The 14,913-nt window shown below is 39.1% G+C and overlaps 1 protein-coding gene across 1 annotated transcript; it reads right to left on the bottom strand.

The window, feature by feature from the left end:
* LOC100689846 (probable polypeptide N-acetylgalactosaminyltransferase 8) lies at positions 1-13,243 on the bottom strand. The gene is made up of 12 exons (XM_005452340.3): positions 13,146-13,243; positions 12,848-13,045; positions 12,079-12,412; positions 11,747-11,913; positions 10,960-11,146; positions 10,596-10,793; positions 10,342-10,456; positions 9,148-9,333; positions 8,807-8,944; positions 8,585-8,677; positions 1,518-1,688; positions 1-1,410 (listed from the first exon to the last, which is right to left on the bottom strand). The coding sequence occupies exons 2-12, from the start codon at positions 13,023-13,025 to the stop codon at positions 1,291-1,293; spliced, it is 1,887 nt and encodes a 628-aa protein (XP_005452397.1). The 5' UTR covers positions 13,026-13,045; positions 13,146-13,243; the 3' UTR covers positions 1-1,290.
* Between the last annotated feature and the right edge of the window lie 1,670 nt (positions 13,244-14,913).

Below are 14,913 nucleotides of genomic sequence, written 5' to 3'. Positions count from 1 at the left end.
TTAGCCTTTTTCATAAGTTCTTTTTATTTCCAAGTATTCCAGTATTTGAAAAAAATGTTAACATATCAGTTTTAATCCTCAGATCACTAATCCCTCAACTAATAACAGACATACATTCTATATGAAATAAGAATTGAGCCAACTTAACTGAAACAAAGGCCCAAATATAGGCCTATTTTTACTTGATGGGAAAAAAAAGTTCTGCGAGAGAGAAAGTACAAACCAGAGTACGACCCGGACACTTTAAACAATTCAAGTAATCCAATAAACAGAGTTGTTACACACTAATCTTACTCAGCTGTATTACAACATACCAACCACCAGACATCACAAAGGTAAAGATCCATTTTTTTAAAGATTAGTTCATTATGAAAGCTGAACTTTGTAAAACTTCAGACGACCACACAAGAAAAACCTGTTTAAACAGTAGCAATAAAAACTCCAAGTCCAGGAGAACAGTCATCGAGATTTCATATATAGGGAAAATGTTTGTATTGCAATTTTATTATGCACTACATTCCACAGAACACAAAACAGTCAGACCTCTGTTCCCTTTCAGGCATGCAACCTAATGTTAGTCATGATGATATGAAACATTTTTCCAATGAAATGATGATCATTCGGCTTTACTTAATTTATTTTTCATTGATAATATCAGACATAAGATCTATAAAAATAGATGTCAAAACCTTTTAGCCACCCACTAGCCCCAAAAGGATGAATATAAACCATAAATATTGCCTGTTAAACTACTGGAAACCCATGTACTTCAAACTTGTAAGAGACACATTAAATGTGTAATTAAACTAAAAACTAAAAAACATTATTTTATGGTCTCTAATGTAGCTGAAACTTAAAGAATAAAACAACACTTTAAAACCCAAATTTCTAAGTTTTACCTGTACTTGAACAGAATATGTGAAGATGTCACTGAGGAAAATGGATTTGCTGTATAGTGTGCATAGCTGCATAAGATATAGTGTTGTAGGCAAATGCAGTGTAATTCATGCCACTTCTAGTAAAGGCAAGTATACTTGGCAACACCTTGCTAGAGTTTTACACCTGTGTCACTTGTAACTCTTGTAACTCAAATGTTGAGAAAGACTCAAAGTGTGTTGTGATACAAAAATGTTTTATATTTAGTGTCTGCTTATTCAAATATCTTGCCTTTAAAAAACTTTAATAAACACACACATTAAAAATATTGGAAGCAAAAGTAAAAGTGATATTCTCAATAGAGCACCCAGGTGCAACTTATACACTGCTCTATGAGAAGAGGTAAAATACACTTTAAAAGGATTTGATTATCTGTTTACTTTGCCATCTTTGACCTGTACATTCCTGTATTATAAGTTTCTGGTTTATAATTTCCAGGCATCGTTTTGTCTGTCTGTTTTTCAGTTCTTTGCCCTGGGAAAGAAAACAAAGTGTTAAAAAATTCTGCCAATTTGTACAGTTTTAAGACTAACAGTGCTCATTCAACCTGTTCTGAGATGCAGCAAATAACTTTGTAGTACCTGAGTGAAGTCCCAGTATATCCCCATTCCTTTCTGTATAGCCTCTTTACAGTTGTACAGGCCAGGCTCAGTTTCTTTTGTGCCAATGTCAGCTAAGCATCGGTTGTCATTGTACTTATGTGACTTGATGCCGCCAATGTAGAGCTCACCCGTTCCACGATAATATGTGAACTTAGAAAGAAAGAAATAGAGAGACACAGAGATCAAAATGAGATTAGGTGTTAAAAAGGCTATCAAATGACAACAGCTTTGTAAAGCACAGGGTACAATAATTAGCTTCAGCCATTAAAATTTGCAATGACTACACCTAATTTGAATTTGGTTATTTCTGTTCTGTTGTCTTGCAATGGTACCTGCTTTCTCCACCAGTGTGTAAATTAAAAAGGTGATTTAATTTAAAAGAACTTCAATATTAAGTTCTAGTCTAACATCCTGAGGTGTCTGAGGGAGAACATTCAGCACTTATTTTTATCTACAACCATTTTTATTTTTGTTTTGAACTTCAATAACAAAACAGAAAACAAACAAACAAATAAACAAACAAAAAACTCACTTATCATATTCTTTCTTCACATACCAAACCCCACACCAACCACTCTCTAATTACCCCTCTCCCCCTCAAGTTACAGAAAGCCAGCTAGTGAAGGGAAGTGTTGGGAAGGTTACTTTTAAAATGTATTCCACTACAGATTACAGAATACATGCCCCAAAATGTATTCTGTAACGTATTCCGTTACGTTACTCAATGAGGGTAAGGTATTCTGAATACTTTGGATTACTTAATATATTATCATGCTTTTTACAACTACATGAATGTACTATTGCTGTGTGATTTATTACTATTACTGAAGGTCCGCGGCTCCAAACCATAGTAAAGCAACCTCTGGCTAATACGTCGGTTCCGTGTCGGGCTCGTAGCCGAAAAATAGCTGTACTTTGTTGTCTGGGTCAAGTTTGAGACAGAGAGAGGCGTTGAAAGGCTGCTCCAACTGAACTTATTTTTTCGGAGGAAAACACGAACACGGTGTACAGTCGAGTCTTAATAGCTTAGTTACAACTGGGCTCGTCAGGCACTCTTTTTGGCTGCAGTGGTTATTATTATATTTACATGCTTCCAGCTCCCGTTTCTGCTCGATGATAACTCGTAATTTTCCACTCTCATTTTTCTCTCTCCTCGCGCTCACAGACGCATAACGGGTATGGCAGTCCATTCTCCCTGCAGCACGGACTACACTGCCCATGAGGCTACATTCTTTAGGGCTATGCCTGTAGCATTCTGCCTATTAGCTTAGCACAACAACAACAAAAAAGCTGCGTCCCAAATAGAGCTGGGCAATAAAACGATAACGATATGTATTGCGAAATAACTTTTTCTCGATAGAAAAATTAAACTATTGCGATAGGCCTCATCTCTCTTGTCCTCTTAAAAAAAAGAAAAAAGAACAGCCAATCCAAATTAAGTAGCGCAGAGCCGAACCAATCACAGCCGCAGCGTCACGTCACGTGACTTGTTACGTACAGCACAAGCGCCAAGGCGCACATGTGTATTTGTTTTTGCAGCCGTGCAGCCCGGGTAATGAAGGAAATGAGTTTGCCGACTACAGAAAAATCAACCGAGAGCGTGAGCGAAGGTTACCGAAGAAAAAACAGATGATGGTTCCAATACCGGAGAGCTTGTCGAACGGAAGGGCCACAGAAGTTCCGTAGTGTGAAGGTATTTCGGCTATTTCAAGTCTGACAAAAAACAGAGTAGCGCGCACTGTAAATTGTGCCGAAAGCAAGTCTGGAAATACAATAAAGCGGTGCATGCTCAATCTCTGACTGAAAGCACTAATTCGTCATTCGGCTTTTGTCAGACTAAAGTAACTGTTAAAACTGTTTGAAAAGCTAGGCTATACAACAAGGAGAGATTAAGAATTTCCTTTTAGTTCTCAGTTTATTTGATATTGACAAAAGTTAGTCAATTTTGTCTGTTCTTCTGTAAAACGAACTAAGATTTATTTTTAGAATTAATATTTTGTTTCTAAGTGGAATTGACAATTTAGTGGTCTGTTTTGTTTGTTCTATTTTGACACTTAAACGCTTTAGCGGCTGCCTTTTGTGTAGTTTGCAATATTTGCCTTTATTTATCTGAAACTGAAGTCTCATGTTCCTTAAGTACATCTGCCCTGTTGAACTTATTATGGGAAATAAATATTTTAATTAAAACAAGCTGCTAATTATTTCACATTTTACTTGTGAGCAATGGCACATTTAAATCTTACAAATATAGTTATTTGGCTTATATCGTGATATATATCGTTATCGCCTGAAATGAAAAAAAAAAACATCGTGATATGAAAAAATCTTATATCGCCCAGCTCTAGTGCCAAAACGTTGGCTGCATCCTTCGGAGGACCCAGCCTTCGCGGTCTACATGGGCCGGGTCCTTCAAAGACCGAGAAGGCCGGAAGTGCGAGGCTGTGAAATGGGACGGTCTAGCCTTCAGATTTGCGTCACCGCTGTGTCGGTGGAGTTTAATAAACTCGGCCGTCTGCTCCTTGCTATCTAAAATATAACAGGACACTGGCGTAAATTCTCGACCGTCTCACACTTCTGTTTAATCAGTTTTCTGTTTAACGTTTATTCAGCTGTGTGAAAATCCCGGAGGAACCCACCCGATGGATTAATAAAGTTTTATTTAATCTAATAATTTTGATCTCAGCCAAACCGATTTACTCCGGAACAAATAAAACACCGAAAAGGCAAACAATTACATTTTTAAGTTATCCGAGTGACTTATATATCATGTTTAACCTGAGTAGCGAAAGAGCGGGGGTCTGAAAACGATGAAGCCGGGAGTCCGCTGCTCTCGCCGGCTGGAGTGACCATTGAACCCCCCCGGCTTGCTATCGAGCGGGTGGGTAACAGACGTCTCCGAAAATGTTGGCACACTTTTGCAAATATACGATGTCTTGATAAACCAAGCAGATATTTGTAATTTGCACAGCTACTTTCTCGCCTGAAAATATGTTAAAAGTTTATTTTGTGACCCAGAAAGATTAATAAGACTAATTTTAAAACTTAGTAGCGGCCGCCATTGTTGGCAGCTGAAATTTGGCTGGGCCGCGCTATGAATTCTGGGATATGGTGGGCCACGAAGGACACACCCGACCCATCCTTCAAATTCGGGAAAATGAAGGACGCATTTGTCGGCCGCATTTGAAGGAGTCGACGAATTGGGACAGCCTTCGTCGCCGGGCTGTGACGTAATCGGCCTTCAAATGCGGCCTCCGGAGGATGCAACTGACGTTTTGGGACACAGCTAAAGGCGCTCTCTCACCCAGGAAACACACAGTCGCAGAGAAAGTGTGCGTCACCCTGTAACCATGGCAACCATAACGCTGCCGCCTGGAACAACAGAACATAGCTGTCAAACAAAACCCAAACAGTCCTGACCCGCGACAATATGAAACAGGAAAATACCGCCGTGTAATCCATTTATTTCAACAAAGTAAATGTATTCTAATACCACATTTTTAAACGGTAACTGTAACAGAATACAGTTACTCATGTTTTGTATTTTAAATACGTAACGGCGGTACATGTATTCCATTACTTCCCAACACAGGTGAAGGGGGACCAAATACAATTATATTGGTACAATTTGTCTAATAAACCATAAGTCACTTTTTCATAAGATGCGAACTTAACCATCGTCATTAGCCATTCCTCATTAACAAGACCCGTTGTGCCGTAGTAAGAGCCAGGATAATCAATTTTTTTGTATAGCAGGAAAAGTCTCCATTAGAGAGTTCTGTAGTTATACCAAGTATGGACAATTTTGATGAGATACCAAATATTCTTTTCAAAAAACTGAAAATGACCTCCATTATCTTTTCCCACCAGTCCTGAAGTGCAGAACAGCTCCATAAGGCATGTAAAACCGAAAGATTTTGACCGTCACATCTCCAGCAATTGTCTGTAGGGGCCAAGTTCCATTTATACAATTGTTGCGGTGTTCGATGCCACCTATGGGTTATCTTAAGTTAGATAGATCTACTGCCTATTTCTTTATACATAGTATTAATGTTATGGAGACAAGCGTCCCATTCAACTGAAGATATGTCCAATGCCAGGTCCTGGGCCCAATAGCCCTTAAGTTTAAGAAGAGGATCAACTAACCGATCCTGCAATAAATAATAAATCTCAGAAGTGATACCATTACCCAAGGATGATCTCGAGAGCAGTACTTCTACAGGGCTGCCCATAGGACAACTCAAGGGGGTTCCCAGCCACTTTGATAGTGAGCTGTGTATTTGAACATCTCCAGAATTGATTAAGCTGCTCCACAACTTGATCAAAGCTTAAAAAACATTTGGTCCCACAGTCAAACAAATCTGATACATAGAGGATACCTGCCTCATGCCACTCTAGCCAGTCAACCGGTGTCCCCCCAATTAAATTATAGAAAGCTTTGGCAGATTTATATCGGTAAAGAACGATTCAAATTCACGTTCGTCTTAACTACCTTGTTTAGAGCAAAGATTATTGTAAAGGGCCCTGAATTCATCATTTATCTGTCTGGTAGAAGTTGAAATAATCCCGTCTGATTGTCGAATGCCCGGGATATGGTTCATACTGTCTTTCTGTTTAAGATGATGTAAACAGCTCGGCTTTTCTCCCATTTCCCAATATGCTTGATTTATATGAAAAAAAGCATATTCTGCCCTTTTGTCTGCCTGAGGGAAAACATTTAGTACTTATAACCTCAGTTATGATGAATGTCATTGCGTCCAGGGACACAGTGTATTGAAAATAGGAATTTAGTGTACACGCAAACAATTTTATGTTGGATATTGAATTCATGGTGCACGATCCCAGTGAATTTTGTAATAAATAAATATCTTGCACTCTATAGTTCTCATGGTCTGTCAGTCCTCGATGGTTAACGTGCCTTTTTGTTGTGTTTTTGTCAACTTCCCTCCTGGTCCACTGCTTCCCTCTGTGTGTGTGTGTGTGTTGATTTGTGGGCAATGCCAGGCCTGAGATGTTCCAGCGCTAAAGCCAGCCACACCTGTTGTCAATCAGGATTCACCTGTTGCTACTGATGATCCCTGTCAGCAGCTCGCTACTTAACCCTTGTGTGGTGTTCGTATTTTTTTTACTCAGCCAGTGTTCATGGGTCTGGTGGACCCGCTAGAGTTTTGGCTTTCCAATTAACACTATCAAACAATTTTATGTTAAATTACTCAGCAGATGTTTACTTTATCCCAATTACGAGCCATGTGAACATCAAACATGGTTAATTTTTTCCTTTTACCTTTGTTCGATCACATTTATGAATTAATGTGCTTCTCGTTTTTTGTCAATAAAATGTTATAAAAAAAATAAAATCAGTTCTAATCAAGTGTACATATCCTTATCCCATATTTTGCAGGTTTTGATGGTATATACTGCCTAAAGGGGCAACGGCCTCTAAATGGCATGGGTCTCACAGACCCGAACACCATACAAGGGTTAATGGAGTGGCTGGACTTCAGTTGATGCTGGATAGTGATGGGATTTCCGGCTCTTTTTAGAGAAGCGGCTCTTTCGGCTCGGCTCACTAAAAAGAGCCGGCTCTTTCAGCTCCCAACCGGCTCTTCAGGTTGTTTTGTTGCTTTAATTAATTTATTATTAACAACAATATAAAATTATGCACAAATGGAATTACTAATGTAAAAAAACCCAGTGGTTTTATTTATATATGTTTATATATAAATATATACGGTGGTCCCTAGAGACAAAGCACGTACAAACTCCAAAGCATGTACAAACTCCAAAACACATTTCTAGCGTTAACTGAACTTCCAAAACAGAGCTACCTAGATCCTTTAAATTACACAATTGAAAGCATATGTGTATTGTTTGTGTATTTATACACAAGCGCTCATATATATTCAAATAATTTAAAAAATGTTCATTTACCTGTTACTACCACACACCAAATCCGGTCGTTGGTACTTCCTGGCTTGTGTAGCCAGATTTATTTATTACATAAAATGTAATAAATAAATCATATAATACAAAAACAACTATTTATATTTCAACTTTTAACTATTTCAATTTTCAGCTTTTTCCTTTTAAACAAATTTAAAGTGAAACAACACAAAACACTGCAAACCACAACACAATACAATATAAATTAAAATATGAAAACAAAAAGAAGATGCACATTCTCTGTCATATGGGCCTGCATGAATAAACTCTGAATCCTTTATCATCCGCTACTGAAAATAGTTGTGGATGATTACTATACCTTTCTAATGTGACATTGTTGTCCCTGGCTCTCTTTCTCTCTCTTTCCCTCCCGCTCTGTTCCTGTGCTACTGCAAGTGTAACTACAGCCCCTCCCCCCTCTTCCCAGCGCAAAGCACAAGGCTCGCGTGCGGAGTGAAGCGGGAAAAAAGTGCAAGAGAGAGGGTGAGAGAAAGAAAGAAAAAAACCCACTCGCGTCGTTCACTTCAAAGAGCCGGCTCTAAAAGCCGTTTCGTTCGGGACCGACACATCACTAGTGCTGGATTGTTGAGTGACACAGTTAGTACAGTCCCGGCTCTGAGGTGAACCTATCTTTGTCCTTCGTCTGAGAGAAATGTTTAACTAATTTTCATGTCTTGCTTTGCCAGGAACCTGGAAAGGGGACTTTCGGTGGGAGCTGAGCACAGCTGCAAATATTGTGTTTGGATTTCACCTCGCAGTTTTTGGGAGTTTGGAAGGAATCAGGGTTTTGGCACCTGTCTACACTTCACTGTTTATTTTTCAAAGTAAACCTCACATAAATAAATTCATAATTAAATTTCATTTTAAATTTATTGCGTAAAAATATATTGTGCTGTGCAATTTGTTAAGGTAGTTGGAGGAGGGGGGGGATGGGATTCATGCTGAAAGAAGTTTGAAAAACTCATAAATATGTATCAAATGTGACATTAGGCTTTAAAAGGTTAAATCAGTTTTCGGTGTTTTTTGTTCTTATTTCAACTTTACAACTGCACTGCCTCATAATCATGATCACCAACATGATTATGATTATAAGGCACTTCACTTACTTGAGGTTGATAGTAGTGGCAATTGTAGGCAATAGGTGTGTGACCTGGTACTGGACCTTGGTCTATGCACATGTCAGCGTCAAGGTTCTTCATCTGTCATTAGGAGAACACTATGAATATTACAAATGGAAACACGCAAATCATCTAATACACTGATTCCCACACATCCCGCAGGACTTGACTGGGCCCAACATACTAAGCAACACAGAAAAGTAAACTTACTCCTCCATATGCGAGTAGGTTATTCAAGGGATCCAGCTTAGGATACACATTATCCAGGTACCATTTGAAAGGTTTACAGTTCAGCCTTTCTCTGAGTTTCTTCCTCTCTGAAATGTCGCCTATGTCAATTCCATGATTCTGCAGGAACACAGAAAAACATGTGAATCAATTCATTGATTTTGACTGAGGAAGAATTTGAAGAAAAATTTTCCTTAAGTGTTGATGTTAAAAACACAAAGAGCGCTCAACGCCTGATATCACCTCATGATGCTGTGAACAGGAGAATAAAATATCCTTTATAGAAAACATAATTTGCTGTTTGTGTCAGTGCCTGAAAACACCTCAAATGGCAAGTTCCAAGCCAAGTTAACATTGTGCTTGTATTCATCCATCCAGATCTCTGCAACTCTGAGGGCATTTCTCTTCATGGCAGGAGCCAGGTCAGGCATGTAGGGCTTGTGGGCCCTCTCGATGTGGGCGATCTTGGAACATGGAACAACTTCAATACTGCCTCCACATGTCCATACCTACATGAAAAAATGTGTATTGCAAAATTTAGATAATTGATCACTAATGACTGTGCATGGGTAAAAATGTTTTGATGCATTCTGAATCATCCAGGTAAGTCAATCTGCAAAGGTTGATTCTGTTCATCTGGACATAGCGTTTTGTGGGACAAGTCTAGTACAGTATGAACCATATCCCGGGCATTTGAAAATCGGACGGGATTATTTCAACTTCTACCAGACAGATAGATGATGAATTCAGGGTCTCCTGAATTTGGGTCCCCCGACACAAACAGAGTAACATAGTGTACGCTGTTAAGTGCCAGGAGGATTGCCAGGATTTATACATCGGGGAAACCAAACAACCTCTGGCGAAGAGGATGGCACAACAAAGAAGAGCTACCTCGTCAGGCCAGGACTCTGCAGTCTATTTATACCTACAGGCCAGTGGAAACGCTTTCATAATGAGGATGTACACATCCTGGACAGGGAGTAACGCTGGTTCGAGCGCAGAGTCAAGGAGGCCATTTACGTGAAAAGGGAAAGACCATCTCTGAATCGAGGAGGGGGCCTAAGGGTACATCTGTCACCATCTTACAATGCTGTGATCGTAGCCATTCCCCAATTCTCTGTGAATGGTACTCATGCCCATTGATCAGTGGACTTTAATCAGTGGGTTTTGATCAATGGTCATGAGAATTTGCATAATCAGGATGAAGGAACCGACCTCCCAGCCTATTGTTCCTTCAGTGGGCTGGTTTCAGTCATTATGCAAATGTACTATTTGTAAGATTGGGGAAACCTGCAGTCAGCTGAGACTGAAGAAGTCACTTGGATGAGTGACGAAATGTTTCTCCCACAAAACGCTACGTCCAGATGAACAGAATCAACCTTTGGAGAGAAGGGTAAAAAAGGCATTTTAAATGATCCGTCGACTATAACAAAATCCAGCAGGTCTAGCTCCACAACTATTCTTTAAAATCATTACTATGAAAGATGATTTTATGACTCGTTGTGGTCTTTACTCACACGAATTCCCAGCTCAACATTTTCTCCACCATACACTTTCATTCCTTCATCAAGGACTCCAATTTCCCCCAGAAACTTTCTATCAGCAACCAGGATCCCCATGACAGATGGACTCCTAAAGTCAAAGAAAAGATCTCTATTTTACAAGTACTTTATATATTTTTATTATAATTAAAAAAATTAATTGATGTATGATAACAATAGAGTTAATATGGCTGTTATATTGGTTAAACACTGATTTGAACTGAACTTACTTGCCAGGCAGTGAACCATCATTAAGTTTGTAATACTCAGGTGTAAAACTCTCATACATGCACCACAGAGCCCAGTCGAAGGCGTGTGCACTGGGATGATATTTATTAACCTTGAGATCATCAAAGTTGACTTTATCAAACACTGGGGAAACCACCACAGTTCTGTCAGCTTTAATCTGTGTCAGCAGTGGTTCAGCCCTGTATGAACAAGGGGAAAAACTTTACATGTAAGAACTAGAAGTTAGACACTTAAAGACTTAAATGTGAGCACACACCTAGCTATCTGACTTAAAAATGTCCTGATAACAGAAAATATAACACCTAAACAAGTGAATGAAAACATGCACTTTTGCCATGTTCCTACCACATCTCATGGACTTCAATGTGTGCGTCCAGGATGGCCACCACGTCAGCAGTAGCAGCCCTCCACCCGGATGCTCTTGCTGAAGCGAGACCTCTCTGCTCACTGTGCCTCACTCTCACAATACGGAGATTAGGGTTCTCCTGCTCAAGCGACTTCACATACATGTCAAGGTCACCCTTCAGATTTTCTGAATTGTAAAGAGAAAATTATACTTTGTAGAATTTGTTTTGCTGTTCCCTGAGTTTTCGGCTGGGTCGGTGATACTATAGTAATTGATCTAAACCTCTGCCAGGAACAGACTGGAGACCCATTCAGAGTGTACACTATCTCTTGCTGTATGACATGAGGGAGAGGCTTCAGCCATCCTGTGACCCTGAACTTGATAAGCAGAAGAAACTGGCTGAATGGATCAATTTAAATCAACCAAGCAAGAAAACTAGTTTGACCACAAACGTGTGTGACATGTCACAGCCTCTGCAGGAGAAGTGCATTTACAAAACCACTGTTTTAAAGTTTTAACTGATCAGAGTGATCAACTGTAATATAATTCAGAGCATTTTCAATAGCTTAATTAGCTATTTGTACATAGCTTGTGGATGATTAGAAGTGTTTTGTACATCTAACAGATAATCTTCACATAGCTTTCAATGATTTGCTTGAACTGGTAGACATATACAGGAAAGGATTCTGAGAGGCATTTACATATGACAACAGTTACAGTCTGCACTCATTGGCAGTAATTTGCATGGTCTATAATTAGAGTTGTTTTTTAAAATAACCAAATTACCATTAGAACTATTGTCATCCACCATTATTATCTCCTTCAGCAGGTTTTTAGGAGTTTGGTCGATGATGCTGCGCAGGGCTCTTTGGAGAACAGACAGGGCTTCATCCAGGTAGATGAGCACCACACTGAGACTTGGCAGGTCCTTGGGGTAACTCTTTTTCAAACACCTATTTATTAGAAAAGAATGATATGAAATACTACTGTATTTGATCACAAATATGAAATATTTTAGCAAGAAATGAACTGGGTGAACTTCATTATTTTGGTTTTTGTCTTTGAATGTACATGACCGAGAAAGAAAGATTAAAATCATATAAAACTAAAAGTTGTACCGAGGATCCCTGGTATCTGGAAGAGGTCGATCCAGAGGGAGGCGATCGCTCAGAAAAACATTGTACCCATACTTCTCATACAGGCTCTGAGCCTCTCTTTGGTCATCCTCAGAGAGATCTTCCCCCCATTTCTTGAACAAGGCTGACTGAGGGAACAGTTTTTCAGACTTTTTCATTTGGGTTGCCTTGTTTTGGGGTTGGATATTTGCATCACCTTCCTTCTGCTTCTCTGGTTGCTGTTGGACCTCTGCTGATTTTCTATGTCTGTGCCTGTCTTCTTCTAACATCTTCTGCATGTCATCCTGCTTTTGCTCAAAACGTCTAAGTGCATCGTCTTCAGTAGAACATGAGCAAAAAATGATCAAGGAAATGGCAAAGTTAATATTCCTACTAAACAAGACAGACACACTGCACAAAAGTTAAAATTACAGCATAAAACACATTTATAGTAAAAGTAAAATCATCCACATTATAATTTGACCTCATCTGTCATTAATAATGTGCAAAAGTTCAGTTAAAAGCTATTCATCTTTTTTTCATAACTACACATATTGTCATTCCATGACAGTCTTTTATATTTTTTCTTACTTTTTAATAAACATTTTTAAATATTACGTCTTCAATACATGTGCAGGCAATACCCTTTCCTGCCTCTCAACTTATTTTTACTATTTTAACTTCTTTTATTACTGGATCTCTCTTTATTTGTGGTGCAAATACTATGGGTGCCATGAAATCATAAGTAATATTTATATGTGACTGAACTCACTTAGATTGCTGATGCTTGTCTCCAAGCTGGAAAAACTCCATAACATCTGCGATGTGCCCAAATCTTTATCGGTATCTTCACCATGTTGGTATCCGTTCTTCAGAAACATGCCCAAAAAGAGGATCCCCACTATGGTCCCCAGTAAATAGAACGACTGCGTTTTCCACGCTCCCCTCATAGTGATAACACACTGACCTCCTAGTCAGCAAAATAAAACATTAGACACACTTAGACATAAATTGAATCTAGGTGCTAAACTGGTGAGATCGAGTAGTTGTACCGACTGTGGTGCACTTACATTCGGCTGAGAATGATCCCAAGTAAGAACAATAGCCGGTTTATCCACACTACCCTCATAATGATAACTCATTGAATTCCTAACGAGATAGTAACACCTCAGAGAACACGTAAGGTAAGCTCACCTACTGATCTGACGGGATCGACTGGTTTGTACTTATAGTACTTTGCAGGTGCATATAATTTGCTTATAACGCCTTCATTTTTAACATACTGCTCAATGAAAAGACAACTGTTGTTTGGATATACCTTCAGTATATTGTCTGTGAAGGTTCTCAGTCATCCAGGTCATCGTAGTCAAAGGAGTTTGCAAAGAAAAGCGTCTGGACTTCTTTAAGTTGCTTGAAGACGTTTCACCTCTCATCCGAGAAGCTTCTTCAGTATATTGTAATCTTCAGTTTACTAGCTGTTAATTGTTAACTGTCTGGGTAACATGTAACTTCTGTTGCCTCAGTACTTGATGTCTGAGCATATTAGCGGCAGATTAGAAATGCAGAGCTAACCATAGCTGTCTGAATCATATATGTTAAACTCATCCAGTATCATAATTCACAAACAGGAGGAATATGCAAGAAAGATAAATTTCAATTCAATCCATTCAATTCAATTTTATTTATACAGCGCCAAATCAAAACAACAGACTCAACCCGCTTGATATTGTAAGGTAGACCCTACAATAGTACTGTGCTGTGCTAGACGAGCCTTCTCAGTAAATTCAAACACCTTTTTAAGAGTATTCTCATCTAAAAGCATTGTCAGTCTCTGTTGGATCCGCTCCTCTTGAGATTTTAGCATGTCGATTGTAAAATTTATTTGCCTCACCCGTTCATTAAGCAGCTGATGCTGTGCCTTCTGGAGGATTTTTGTTACCTGGAAGCATTTAACTGAAGAGCTCATTTGCAGACTTTTAGGATCTCTGAATCGAGGAGGGGGCCTAAGGGTACATCTTTTGCCATTTTACAATGCTGTGATTGCAGCCATTCCCCAGCTCTCTGTGAATGGTACTCATGGTACTCGTTTCTCCCACAAAACGCTACTTCCAGATGAACAGAATCAACTTTTGGAGATTTACTTACCTGGATGATTGAGCATGCACCAAGACGTCAATTCAATTTTATTTATATAGCGCCAAATCACAACAAGTCGCCTCAAGGCGCTTTATATTGGACAGCAGATAGTACAATAATATATACAGAGAAAAACCCAACAATCATATGACCCCCTACGAGCAAGCACTTTGGCGACAGTGGGAAGGAAAAACTCCCTTTTAACAGGAAGAAACGTCCGGCAGAACCAGGTGCAGGGAGGGGCGGAGCCATCTGCCACGAAGGTTGGGTTGAGAGAAGGAAGACAGGATAAAAAAACTCAAGGCACACTTTAGGTCACGGGCCAAACAAGATAAACATTTATTGAACACACTTAAACAATGTTTTTTAAACATAAATATGAATAAAAACAGACAGGAATATTATTCCAGAAAAAACAAACTTAAAAAAATAAACTTTAACTTTAAATATTTTGCTCTTCATAAAAATATATCCTAGACAAGTAGAAATATGAACATGCTGCCAAAAACCCCAGAAAAAATAAATGAAAGCATACAGAAGGTTGGAGCCGCATGTAGACGGAGCTGGGGCATTGCTTCAGGAATGGAACTAATAAACTGTGCGGGCCATTCAGTGTTGTACTTTGCCTTGAGTGTCCCATTACAGTGCAGCTCCATCTGAATTTGCACAGGTGCAGTTTCCACGTAAATGGGTTGTGAAGCA

The sequence above is a fragment of the Oreochromis niloticus genome, linkage group LG23 (assembly GCF_001858045.2).
Source record: "Oreochromis niloticus isolate F11D_XX linkage group LG23, O_niloticus_UMD_NMBU, whole genome shotgun sequence".
NCBI lineage: Eukaryota > Metazoa > Chordata > Actinopteri > Cichliformes > Cichlidae > Oreochromis > Oreochromis niloticus.
This window is presented reverse-complemented; position numbering and strand designations above follow the sequence as displayed.

What these genes read in the sequence shown, in the direction of transcription:
- LOC100689846 (XM_005452340.3), bottom strand. Translation starts at nt 13,025, where the DNA reads ATGAGGGGAGCGTGGAAAACGCAGTCGTTCTATTTACTGGGGACCATA. An exon ending in ATGTTGAGCTGGGAATTCGT is followed by an intron (nt 9,334 to 10,341) that starts GTGAGTAAAGAC and finishes TTTTTCATGTAG; the next exon opens with GTATGGACATGTGGAGGCAG. An exon ending in CTTGGAACTTGCCATTTGAG is followed by an intron (nt 8,945 to 9,147) that starts GTGTTTTCAGGC and finishes GTGTTCCTGCAG; the next exon opens with AATCATGGAATTGACATAGG.